This window comes from Scyliorhinus canicula, chromosome 31, assembly GCF_902713615.1.
Source record: "Scyliorhinus canicula chromosome 31, sScyCan1.1, whole genome shotgun sequence".
In the NCBI taxonomy this organism is placed as follows: Eukaryota; Metazoa; Chordata; class Chondrichthyes; order Carcharhiniformes; family Scyliorhinidae; genus Scyliorhinus; species Scyliorhinus canicula.
In genome coordinates this window covers 285,030-298,282 of record NC_052176.1, presented here as the reverse complement: position 1 = coordinate 298,282, position 13,253 = coordinate 285,030, and the positions used below count along the sequence as shown (strand labels likewise).

Sequence of the window (13,253 nt, the reverse complement as noted above, 5' to 3'; positions counted from 1 at the left end):
ACTCCCTCAGTACTGACCCTCTTGACAGTGAGGCACTCCCTCAGTACTGACCCTCTGACAGTACAGCACTCCCTCAGTACTGACCCTCTGACAGTGCGGCACTCCCTCAGTACTGACCCTCTGACAGTGCGGCACTCCCTCAGTACTGACCCTCTGACAGTGCGGCACTCCGTCAGTACTGACCCTCTGACAGTGCGGCACTCCCTCAGTACTGACCCTCTGACAGTGCGGCACTCCCTCAGTACTGACCCTCTGACAGTGCGGCACTCCCTCAGTACTGACCCTCTGACAGTGCGGCACTCCCTCAGTACTGACCCTCTGACAGTGCGGCACTCCGTCAGTACTGACCCTCTGACAGTGCGGCACTCCCTCAGTACTGACCCTCTGACAGTGCGGGGCCCCCTCAGTACTGACCCTCTGACAGTGCGGCACTCCCTCAGTACTGACCATCTGACAGTGCGGCACTCCCTCAGTACTGACCCTCTGACAGTGCAGCACTCCCTCAGTACTGACCCTCTGACAGTGCGGCATCCTTCAGTACTGACCCTCTGACAGTGCGGCACTCCGTCAGTACTGACCCTCTGACAGTGCGGCACTCCCTCAGTACTGACCCCTCTGACAGTGCGGGGCCCCCTCAGTACTGACCCTCTGACAGTGTGGCACTCCCTCAGTACTGACCCTCTGACAGTGCGGCACTCCCTCAGTACTGACCATCTGACAGTGCGGCACTCCCTCAGTACTGACCCTCTGACAGTGCGGCACTCCCTCAGTACTGACCCTCTGACAGTGCGGCACTCCCTCAGTACTGACCCTCTGACAGCGCAGCACTTCCTCAGTACTGACCCTCTGACAGTGTGGCACTCCCTCAGTACTGAAATGAAAAATGAAAATGTAAATCCTTTACTGTCACGAATAGGCTTCAAATGAAGTTGCTGTGAAAAGCCCCTAGTCGCCACATTCCGGCGCCTGTTCGGGGAGGCTGGTACGGGAATTGAACCCGTGCTGCTGGCAAAGCCAGCGATTTAGCCGTGTGCTAAACCAGCCCCTACTGACCCTCTGGGTGTGTGTCTGTGGTGTGTGGGTGTGTGTGTCTATAGTGTGTGAGTGTGTATGTATAATTGTCGAGCAGTGTATTTGAGAGGATATTTGTACAGTGAGAGATATTGGGAGCCACGCCCAGCCCGGAGCACGTTGAGTTCACAAATCGCTGGAGGATGTGGAGATTGAAGGAGTGCTGCTGTTATCTGTGAGCACACCCACCAGTGTCAGATCGGAGACAGGCTGATTTCAGCAGTGATTCCAAGGGACTGCTCGAAGGGATTACTAACTCTGAACCTGCCCTTACCTGTCCCCGACCACAGTCATCCTGAGAATGGAGATTCAATACTGCAGGTAACAGCGTTACGCAATTCTCAAACTCAGTTAAACGCCCAAAGTTGCTTCATAGCGGCTTCACTCCGACAGAACCTGGCCCAAAAACACCTCGGATACAATAGTGACAGACAGGCAACAGCTCAGTCAGAGAGGCTAGTTTGGACTGGAGATGGTTACAGAGATAGGGAGGGTTGTAGGGGCTGGAGGAGGTTACAGAGATAGGGAGGGGGTGTAGGGGCTGGAGGAGGTTACAGAGATAGGGAGGGGTGTAAGAGCTGGAGGAGGTTAGAGAGATAGGGAGGGTTGTAGGGACTGGAGGAGGATACAGAGATAGGGAGTTTGTTGGGCAGCACGGTAGCACTGTTGCTTCACAGCACCAGGGTCCCGGCTTGGGTCACTCTCTGTGTGGAGTCTGCACGTTCTCCCCGTGTCTGCGTGGGTTTCCTCCGGGTGCTCCGGTTTCCTCCCACAAGTCCCGAAAGACGTGCTGTGAGGTGAATTCTACCTCTGTGTACCCGAACAGGCGCCGGAATGTGTAACTTGAAATGAAATGAAATCACTTATTGTCACGAGTATGCTTCAAATTAAGTTACTGTGAAAAGCCCCTAGTCGCCACATTCCGGCGCCTATTCGGGGAGGCTGGTACGGGAATCGAACCGTGCTGCTGGCCTGCTTGGCCTGCTTTCAAAGCCAGCGATTTAGCCGAGTGAGCTAAACCAGCCCGTCATTGCAGTGTTAATGTCAGCCTACTTGTGGCAATAAAGATTATTATTAGAAAGGTTCTAGAATGGAACCCTGGCTGCAAAGGACATAACATTTTTAGAAATTGTGGATGAACAGACAATCTTATCAACAAATAAATACTTATTAAACATGGAAAGTTTGATTACAATGCAATACTCCTCCACGCCCACTTATCTTCACAAATCTACACTGAATTTAAGGATAACAAGCTACGAAATATATCTCATACGATGATGTTGTCAGTAAATTCAGATCTACTTCTGTAGATTTTTCCTCCAATCCCCTGATGGTTATTACACTGCCAGCCAACCGATCTCACCGGAATCCAGATTCCACACGGGTATTTCCAAACCCCAATCTCGAGAAGGCACGGCCGCCAATGGTGGAGCGATGGGAATGGGGAATTCTTCAAGGGGCCGGATTTGGAGACGCGCAGAGATCTCGGAGGGTTGTAGGGGCTGGAGGGGGTTACAGAGATAGGGAGGGTTGTAGGGACTGGAGGAGGTTACAGAGATAGGGAGGGGTGTAGGGGCTGGAGGAGGTTACAGATAGGGAGGGTTGTAGGGACTGGAGGAGGTTACAGAGATAGGGAGGGTTCTAGTTGCTGGAGGAGGTTACAGAGATAGGGAGGGTTGTAGGGGCTGGAGGAGGTTACAGAGATAGGGAGGGTTGTAGGGGCTGGAGGAGGTTACAGAGATAGGGAGGGTTGTAGGGGCTGGAGGAGGTTACAGAGATAGGGAGGGTTGTAGGGGCTGGAGGAGGTTACAGAGATGGGGAGGGTTGTAGGGACTGGAGGAGGATACAGAGATAGGGAGGGTTGTAGGGGCTGGAGGAGGTTACAGAGATAGGGAGGGGGTGTAGGAGGTTACAGAGATAGAGAGGGGTGTAGGGATGGGAGGAGGATACAGAGATAGGGAGGGTTGTAGGGGCTGGAGGAGGTTACAGAGATAGGGAGGGGTGTAGGGGCTGGAGGAGGTTACAGAGATAGGGAGGGGTGTAAGGCTGGAGGAGGTTACAGAAATAGGGAGGATTGTAGGGACTGGAGGAGGATACAGAGATAGGGAGGGTTGTAGGGACTGGAGGAGGATACAGAGATAGGGAGGGTTGTAGGGGCTGGAGGAGGTTACAGAGATAGGGAGGGTTGTAGGGGCTGGAGGAGGTTACAGAGATAGGGAGGGTTGTAGGGGCTGGAGGAGGTTACAGAGATAGGGAGGGTTGTAGGGACTGGAGGGGATACAGAGATAGGGAGGGTTGTAGGGGCTGGAGGATGTTACAGAGATAGGGAGGGGGTGTAGGGGCTGGAGGATGTTACAGAGATAGGGAGGGTTGTAGGGGCTGGAGGAGGTTACAGAGATAGGGAGGGGTGTAAGGCTGGAGGAGGTTACAGAGATAGGGAGGGGTGTAGGGGCTGGAGGAGGTTACAGAGATAGGGAGGGGTGTAGGGGCTGGAGGAGGTTACAGAGATAGGGAGGGGTGTAAGGCTGGAGGAGGTTACAGAGCTACTGCCCTGGTCACAGTGCACCCAAGAGAGAGAGAGAGACCCAATGTGGTTGCCTTTTATACCCCTGTTGGTCCGGCCCTCTAGTGATCATGTAGTGCTACTGATTACACATTAGGGTTAGGGTACATGCACAAATAGAGATCACTACAATGATTCCCAACGAACCTGTTGGACTTTAACGTGGTATTGTAAGACTTTCTTACTGAACCTACCCACCAGCCAGACTGGTTCCAGGACATAGGCCAGGGTCACATCTGAACGCCGCCGGTGAGATTGTGGCTGGGTGAGCTATCAGTGATGGTCCCAGGCTGGGTTTGGGGTAAGGAGGCTGCGGCATTGGGGGGGTTCAGGGATGCCTGTAAGTAACCTCGGAGGCCGCTGAAGTGGACTTGGAGCTGGAATCGCAGTGGGCCAGGAGCTGGAACCTCCTCTGGCACAGCTCCCAGCCCTGTTTGACTGAATCAGACTTTGCCAAGGAGCCCATTCAGTCCATCTGTGCTGGCTCTTTGGAAACTGTATCCAATCAGTCCGTCCATCAAGCTCTTGTTTACCTGGTGTAATAGCCTGCGGCCATTCCAGCCAGCACACCAGCCCCTTTGTGTTGTTGCTGGGTGTCGCAGGTTTCTACATCATGGGGGCCAGAAGTAGTGGATCTGACTGTAGTTTCATTGGAGTATCGGACCCTTCAAGCCAAAAGCCCTCCGCAGGCGAGGTTTTCATCGAATCGTACAATCCCCAACAGAAGGAGGCCATTCGGCCCATTGGGTCTGCATCGAGCCTCCAAACACTCTACCCGCCCAATCCCTGTAACCCAACCTGCACAGCCCTCGACTCTCTGTGACAATTTAACAGATAAATAACCTTTATTGTCACAAGTAGGCTTACATTAACACTGCAATGAAGTTACTGTGAAAAGCCCCTAATCATGGAATCATAGAATTTACAGTGCAGAAGGAGGCCATTCAGCCCATCGAGCCTGCACCGGCCCTTGGAATGAGCACCCTACCTAAGCCCCACGCCTCCCCCCCTGTCCCCTTCATCCCCGTAACCCAACCTAACCGTTTTGGACACTAAGGGCAATTTAGAATGGCCAAGCCGCCTAACCTGCACATCTCGTTCCAGCGCCTGTTTGGGAGAATTCAGAATTCTCAGCTGGTATGGGGATTGAGCTCCCGCTGCTGGCCTTGTTCTGCATTACAAACCAGCCGTCTAGCCCACTGAGCTAAACCAGCCCCTAGGTCCCTCCGTACATAAGACTAGGGAGGTTATGTTGCAATTGTATAAGGTGTTAGTGAGGCCACACCTGGGGTATTGTGTTCAGTTTTGGTCTCCTTACTTGAGAAAGGACGTACTGGCGCTGGAGGGTGTGCAGAGGAGATTCACTCGGTTAATCCCAGAGCTGAAGGGGTTGGATTATGAGGAGAGGTTGAGTAGACTGGGACTGTACTCATTGGAATTTAGAAGGATGAGGGGGGATCTTATAGAAACATTTAAAATTATGAAGGGAATAGATAGGATAGATGCGGGCAGGTTGTTTCCACTGGCGGGTGACAGCAGAACTAGGGGGCATAGCCTCAAAATAAGGGGAAGTAGATTTAGGACTGAGTTTAGGAGGAACTTCTTCACCCAAAGGGTTGGGAATCTATGGAATTCCTTGCCCAGTGAAGCAGTTGAGGCTCCTTCATTACATGTTTTTAAGGTAAAGATAGATAGTTTTTTGAAGAATAAAGGGATTAAGGGTTATGGTGTTCGGGCCGGAAAGTGGAGCTGAGTCCACAAAAGATCAGCCATGATCTAATTGAAAGGCGGAGCAGGCTCGAGGGGCCAGATGGCCTACTCCTGCTCCTAGTTCTTATGTTCTTATAAGGAATTTTAAAAAAAAATTTAGAGTGCCCAATTTTTACCAATTAAGGGGCAATTTAGCGCGGCCAATCCACCTACCCGGCACATCTTTTGGGTTGTGGGGGCGAAACCCACGCAGATACGGGGAGAATGTGCAAACTCAGAGTGACCCAGGGCCGGGATTCGAACCCGGGTCCTCAGTGTCGCAGGCAGCAATGCTAACCACTGTGCCGCCGTGCTGCCCTTCCGTACACAAGGATTACCGCACAGCTACTGAGTTTGATTCTTCGATGCTGCTGAGTAAACAGGCTGCAAAAAGCAGTAAACACGGCGAGGGAAACGCCCAGTTTACATCAGAGCCACCACCTCACCTCATGGCTAAGGTCAAGGCCCAGGGGCAACACCCGTTCCCGTCAGAGTCACCACCTCACCTCATGGCTAAGGTCGAGGCCCAGGGGCAATGCCCGTTCCTGTCAGAGCCACCACCTCACCTCATGGCTAAGGTCAAGGCCCAGAGGCTACACCCGTTCCCATCAGAGCCACCACCTCACCTCATGGCTAAGGTCAAGGCCCAGGGGCAACGCCCGTTCCTGTCAGAGCCACCACCTCACCTCATGGCTAAGGTCAAGGCCCAGAGGCTACACCCGTTCCCATCAGAGCCACCACCTCACCTCATGGCTAAGGTCAAGGCCCAGGGGCAACGCCCGTTCCCGTCAGAGCCACCGCCTCACCTCATGGCTAAGGTCAAGGCCCAGGGGCAACGCCCGTTCCCGTCAGAGCCACCGCCTCACCTCATGGCTAAGGTCAAGGCCCAGGGGCAACGCCCGTTCCCATCAGAGCCACCGCCTCACCTCATGGCTAAGGTCAAGGCCCAGGGGCAACGCCCGTTCCCATCAGAGTCACCACCTCACCTCATGGCTAAGGTCAAGGCCCAGGGGCAACGCCCGTTGCCGTCAGCTTGGGCCGAAAGTGCTTCACCGGAGGGAACCTGAATCGCATTCAATTTGAACTTGAATTGTTGAGAACGAGCAAGGAGGTGGACAAAGGGCTTGTCCCATCCAACCCGGACACTGGCTTTGTAACTTAGAATCACGGCAGTGCAGAAGGAGGCCATTCGGCCCATTGAGTCTGCACTGGCCCTTGTAAAGAGAACCCCACTTAGACCCAGCGCTCCCCAACCCTGTCCCATACCTTCTTTTTTTTAGATGTTTTTTGTTCGGTTTTGAACATGATATAATACAGGTATATATGCAGCAAATCAAAACACAAAGGGTCTGGGAAATATGTCAGAGGACAGCGGCTTTTACCTCACCCCCCCCCCCCTTCTATTTACTCTTTCTAGGGTGGAGGGCACCTGGGTGGTGCCTTTTTCTGTTTCTCCGCCCTCCTCCCCATGAAGAGATCTGGCTGGTCTGATACCCCGAAGCCCGACACTTTCAGGCATGACTCCACTCTCATCCCCACCAGCTTGGACATTGCCTCGAAGAAGGCTGTCCAGCACCCAGCAAGTCTGGGGCAAGACCAGAACATGTGGGCGTGGTTGGCCAGGCCTCCTTGGCACCGTTCACATCTATCCTCCACCTCCGGGAAGAACCTGCTCATTCGGATTCTGGTCAAGTGGGCTCTATGTACCACTTTTAGCTGCGTTAGGTTGAGCCTCGCGTATGTGGAGGTAGAGTAGACCCTGTGCAGTGCTTCGCTCCAGAATCTCCACCCTATTTCGAACCCCAAGTCTTCCTCCGGTTTCCTCCTTGACGTGTCCAGTTTCCAGCTCCCTCAGTACTGACCCTCTGACAGTGCGGCACTCCCTCAGTACTGACCCTCTGACAGTGCAGCACTCCCTCAGTACTGACCCTCTGACAGTGCGGCACTCCCTCAGTACTGACCCTCTGACAGTGCAGCACTCCCTCAGTACTGACCCTCTGACAGTGCGGCACTCCCTCAGTACTGACCCTCTGACAGTGCGGCATTCCCTCAGTACTGACCCTCTGACAGTGCGGCACTCCCTCAGTACTGACCCTCTGACAGTGCGGCACTCCCTCAGTACTGACCCTCTGACAGTGCGGCACTCCCTCAGTACTGACCCTCTGACAGTGCGGCACTCCCTCAGTACTGACCCTCCAACAGTGCGGCGCTCCCTCAGTACTGACCCTCTGACAGTGCGGCACTCCCTCAGTACTGACCCTCTGACAGTGCGGCACTCCCTCAGTACTGACCCTCCAACAGTGCGGCACTCCCTCAGTACTGACCCTCTGACAGTGCAGCACTCCCTCAGTACTGACCCTCTGACAGTGCGGCACTCCCTCAGTACTGACCCTCTGACAGTGCAGCACTCCCTCAGTACTGACCCTCTGACAGTGCTGCACTCCCTCAGTACTGACCCTCTGACAGTGCAGCACTCCCTCAGTACTGACCCTCTGACAGTGCGGCACTCCCTCAGTACTGACCCTCTGACAGTGCGGCACTCCCTCAGTACTGACCCTCTGACAGTGCAGCACTCGCTCAGTACTGACCCTCTGACAGTGCGGCACTCCCTCAGTACTGACCCTCTGACAGTGCGGCACTCCCTCAGTACTGACCCTCTGACAGTGCGGCACTCCCTCAGTACTGACCCTCTGACAGTGCGGCACTCCCTCAGTACTGACCCCTCTGACAGTGCGGCGCTCCCTCAGTACTGACCCTCTGACAGTGCGGCACTCCCTCAGTACTGACTCTCTGACAGTGCAGCGCTCCCTCAGTACTGACCCTCTGACAGTGCGGCACTCCCTCAGTACTGACCCTCTGACAGTGCAGCACTCCCTCAGTACTGACCCTCTGACAGTGCGGCACTCCCTCAGTACTGACCCCCTGACAGTGCAGCACTCCCTCAGTACTGACCCTCTGACAGTGCAGCGTTCCCTCAGTACTGACCCTCTGACAGTGCGGCACTCTGAGTAGGAGGGGAGCTAGGGGTAACAAATCAGGAATAATCCATTTGGCACTGTACGCACCCCTCACTGACCGTTCCTGCGTCTTTGATCCCCCACACAGCCCCACCCCAACAGGATTACTCATTATTTATTATGAGTGTCACAAGTAGGCTTCCATTAACACTGCAATGAAGTTACTGTGAAAATCCCTGAATTGCCACATTCCGGCACCTGTTCGGGGACACATCTGATTTCCAGGAAGAATGACTCGTCTGAACGCCGATCATGCGGCTAACAGACAGGTTTACACCGACCGGTCAGTCAGGAAACAAACATCACACGACCCGCCCAACCCTGTAGAACAAACAAATGAAACCAACACGTCACAATGTGGGAGGAGGGCAAATAAAAGCCCATTGCTTCACAGACTGAGCTGTAATCCGCGCAACACCGCCTCCTGATGGCCAGTCTCAGAATCACAATCTTCTGTTCTTCCAGCGGCCCCAGGGTTAGGAGCACATTGGTCCTGTTGTTTGCATTTCTGTGACACCTTCCATCAATAATAATCTTTATTATTGTCACAAGTAGGTTTACATTAACACTGCAATGAAGTTACTGTGAAAAGCCCCTAGTCGCCACATTCCGCCTGTTCGGGTACACTGAGAGAGAATTCAGAATGTCCAATTCACCCAACAAGCACGTCTTGTGTGAGGAAACCGGAGCACCCGGAGGAAACCCACGCAGACACAGGGAGAAAGTGCAGACTCCGCACAGACAGTGACCCAGGCCGGGAATCGAACCCGGGTCCCTGGTCGCAGATGGGCAGAAGTGGCCAATGGAATTTAACCCTGAAAAGTGTGAGGTGATGTATTTTGGGATGACTAACAAGGCAAAGGGAATATACAATGAATGGTCAGTCCCTGGGAAGTACAGAGGAACAGAGGGACCTTGGGCTGCATGTCCACAGATCCCTGAAGACAGCAGGGCTGGTTGTTAAGGTGGTCAAGAAGGCCTATGGGATACTTGGCTTTATTAACCAAGGCATTGAAGAAGAAACAAAGAAAATTACAGCACAGGAACAGGCCCTTCGGCCCTCCCAGCCTGCGCCGATCCAGATCCTTTATCTAAACCTGTCTCCTATTTTCCAAGGTCTACTTCCCTCCGTTCCCGCCCGTTCATATATCTGTCCAGATGCATCTTAAATGATGCTATCGTGCCCGCCTCTACCACCTCCGCTGGTAAAGCATTCCAGGCACCCACCACCCTCTGCGTAAAAAACTTTCCACGCACATCTCCCTTAAACTTTCCCCCTCTCACCTTGAAATCCTGACCCCTTGTAATTGACACCCCCACTCTTGGAAAAAGCTTGTTGCTATCCACTCTGTCCATACCTCTCATAATTTTGTACACCTCAATCAGATCCCCCCCTCAACCTCCGTCTTTCCAACGAAAACAATCCTAATCTACTCAACCTTTCTTCATAGCTAGCACCCTCTATACCAGGCAACATCCTGGTGAACCTCCTCTGCACCCTCTCCAAAGCATCCACATCCTTCTGGTAATGTGGCGACCAGAACTGCACGCAGTATTCCAAATGTGGCCGAACCAAAGTCCTATACAACTGTAACATGACCTGTCAACTCTTGTACTCAATACCCCGTCCGATGAAGGCAAGCATGCTGTATGCCTTCTTGACCACTCTATCAACCTGCGTTACCACAGGGAGTTTGTTGGGCAGCACGGTAGCACAATGGTTAGCACTGTTGTTTCACAGCGCCAGGGTCCCGGCTTGGGTCACTGTCTGTGCGGAGTCTGCACGTTCTCCCCGTGTCTGCGTGGGTTTTCCTCCGGGGGCTCCGGTTTCCTCCCACAAGTCCCGAAAGACGTGCTGTTAGGTGAATTGGACATTCTGAATTCTCCCTCAGTGTACCCGAACAGACGCCGGAATGTGGCGACTAGGGGCTTTTCACAGTAACTTCACTGCAGTGTTAATGTAAGCCGACTGGAGACAATAAATATTATTATTAGATTGTTAGGTGGGAGCTGTATAAAACTCATTCGGCCAAAGCTGGAACACTGTTCCGTTCTCATCGCCACACGACAGCAAGGATATGGTTGAACTAGAAAGGCTGCAGAGGAAATTCACCAGGATGTTGTCTGGGATGGAGCGTATCGGCTGGGAAGAGAGGCTGGGGTTGTTTTCCTCGGAGCGGAGGAGGCCGGGGCGTGGGGGGACCTGATTGAGGTGGATAAAATTATGAGGGACATAGAGTGGGCAGGGAGGAACTTTCCCCCTTGGTAGAGGGATCAATGACCAGGGGGAACAGATTTAAGGTGAGGGGCAGGAGATGTGGAGGGGATTTGAGGGAAGCTTCTTGACCCAGAGGGTGCTGGGAGTCTGGAACTCACTGCCTGAAAGGGTGGTGGAGGCAGAGACCCTCACATTTAATTTCGATGAGCACTCAAAATGCCAGAGCAGACACGGCTACATGTCGAGTGCTGGAAAACGGGTTTAGAGTAGATCGGTGCTTGATATCCAGTGGGGACACGCTGGGCAGAAGTCCTCTTTCCGAGTTGTAAAAGTCTATATAGCAGAATGTGTTCATGTATCAATACTGTTTTGAGAGGGGGGAGCGGGGAGCGAATTGATGTCCAAACGTTTCGATTAACGCACAAATGATTTTGTTTTCAGACGAGTATTCTGACTTTGGGCGGATGGATGGGTGACGGTGAGGATCTTTCTTTGAACACTGTCCACATGGCTCAGCTTTGGCAATGACCCTCCCGGCAGTCACTCTGTTGCCGACGGTTTCTCTGGGGAACTCCAGCTACGATCCGCTGGGTGGTCACAGGGTCTGGGAGGTGGTGTTGTTGACACTGGTGTCCGCCAGCCTGTCCTTGGTGACCATCACCGGCAATATCCTGGTGGTCCTGTCCTTCAAATTCAACCGGCAGCTGAAGACGGTGAATAACTATTTCCTCCTCAGCTTGGCCTATGCGGACCTGATCATTGGCGCCCTGTCCATGAACCTTTACACCACCTACATTGTCATGGACCGCTGGGCGTTGGGCAGTGTGGCCTGCGACCTCTGGCTCACCTTGGACTACGTTGCCAGCAACGCGTCCGTCATGAATCTCCTGGTGATCAGCTTCGACCGGTACTTCTCCATCACCCGCCCGCTGACGTACAGAGCCAAGCGAACCCCAAGGAAAGCCGTCATCATTATCGTTCTGGCTTGGAGCATCTCCTTTATCCTCTGGGCTCCCGCCATCTTGCTCTATCAGCACGTCTTGGGCCAGCGGACACTGAAGCCAGGTAGCTGCTCCATCCAGTTCTTATCCATGCCCGCCATTACCGTCTGCACGGCCATCGCTGCCTTCTACCTGCCCGTCACCATCATGGCCGTCCTGTACTGGCGCATCTACAGCGAGACCACACAGCGCACCAAGGAGCTGGCCGCCCTCCAGGGAAGGGAGGACAGCTACAGCGGGAACTCCACGGGCAGCCACCGGGGCAACGACAGTTGCCCGAGGTCCCAGGACGCTGGAGGAGCTCAGCGGCTCTGCAGGGAGGATGGGGAGTCCTCCGCCCTCACCAGGAACCACCTGTCCCTCCTCAAAGTGGACCGGGAGAAAGACGACAGCAGCTGTGCCAGCTCTGAAAGTATGAGGCCGGAGCCCGCAGCCCCGCCGTCTGACGGTCCTCCAGGGTCAGAGGGAACACCGTTGTGGCCCTGCTGCCTGCACACCCAGCCGGTGTTAATCAAACCAGGCGGGCAGATAATCCATCCGGCCTCCACCGTGGATGCCGCCGTCTCGGTCAGCATGACGTTGCTGAGAAGCAGTCAGTCGGGGCAAGAGGTGGAGCTGGAGGAAAGCAGCTTCACTTGCCAGGAGCTGATGGCCAGGCCAGGCAATGGCTCCTCGCCCAAGGGACTCAAAAAACTGTTTTGCTCCTCCCTCTTGTCGAAGGCTGCACCGTTGGCCGGTTCCTTCAACCCCAAGAGCCGCGTGGTTCCGAGGAGGAGGACTATCATTAAGGAAAAGAAGGCGGCGAAAACCCTGTCGGCCATCTTGCTGGCTTTCTTTGTTACCTGGTGCCCCTATAACATCATGGTGCTGGTTTCAGCCTTTTGTGAAGGCTGCATACCCAGGGGACTCTGGCATTTGGGTTACTGGCTGTGCTACCTGAACAGCACTGTTAACCCCATGTGCTACGCCCTGTGCAACAGGGAGTTCCGCGTCACCTTCAAGATGCTCCTACTGTGCTTCTGGGACAAGAGGAAATGGGCCCTCAGACAAGCAATGAGGAAGACCACACCCACCTAGGATTCAGACCCCCACCCTCCTGTCCTCCACCCAACCCAATTAGGAATCCCGAAAATACGATGGCGAACGCTGCCGTGGTTGGTGGACGTCAATGGATCCTCACGGTGCGATGCCGGGGACTAGTTCGGAGAGGCTGGGCCTATCGCGGCGGCTGCTGGGTTCAACGGCCCCAGTTTGTAAGGAACGGGTCTGCAGGGGAGGCGATTCTCTCCTTGACAACCACCACCAGCCCCCGCCGCCCGCCCGGGACCACCCTACACTGTGTCCAGCATCTCATCGTGAGCACTGACCGTTGGCAGAACAGGTTCGAGGGGCTGAATGGCCTCATCCTGTTGAAGGACAATCCAAAGCACAGACAATGAATTGGCCGGTTTTCAGAAGTGCAATAGGTGTTCGGTAGAGGTACAGCCGTTCTGCCAGTAGGAAGGCCCCACCCAGCAATGACACAATGCGCAGCAAAGACCTTCCTTGCTGATGTATTGATCATTACCAACGCCATTGGGCAGCATTGTGGATAGCACAACTGCTTCACAGCTCCACAGTCCCAGGTTCGA

At 54.0% G+C, this 13,253-nt stretch overlaps 1 protein-coding gene across 1 annotated transcript; it reads left to right on the top strand.

Moving 5' to 3' along the window:
* The first annotated feature begins 1,270 nt into the window (after nucleotides 1–1,270).
* On the top strand, nucleotides 1,271–13,253 carry LOC119958984 (muscarinic acetylcholine receptor M1-like). The gene is made up of 2 exons (XM_038787515.1): nucleotides 1,271–1,392; nucleotides 11,063–13,253. The coding sequence occupies exon 2, from the start codon at nucleotides 11,146–11,148 to the stop codon at nucleotides 12,697–12,699; it is 1,554 nt and encodes a 517-aa protein (XP_038643443.1). The 5' UTR covers nucleotides 1,271–1,392; nucleotides 11,063–11,145; the 3' UTR covers nucleotides 12,700–13,253.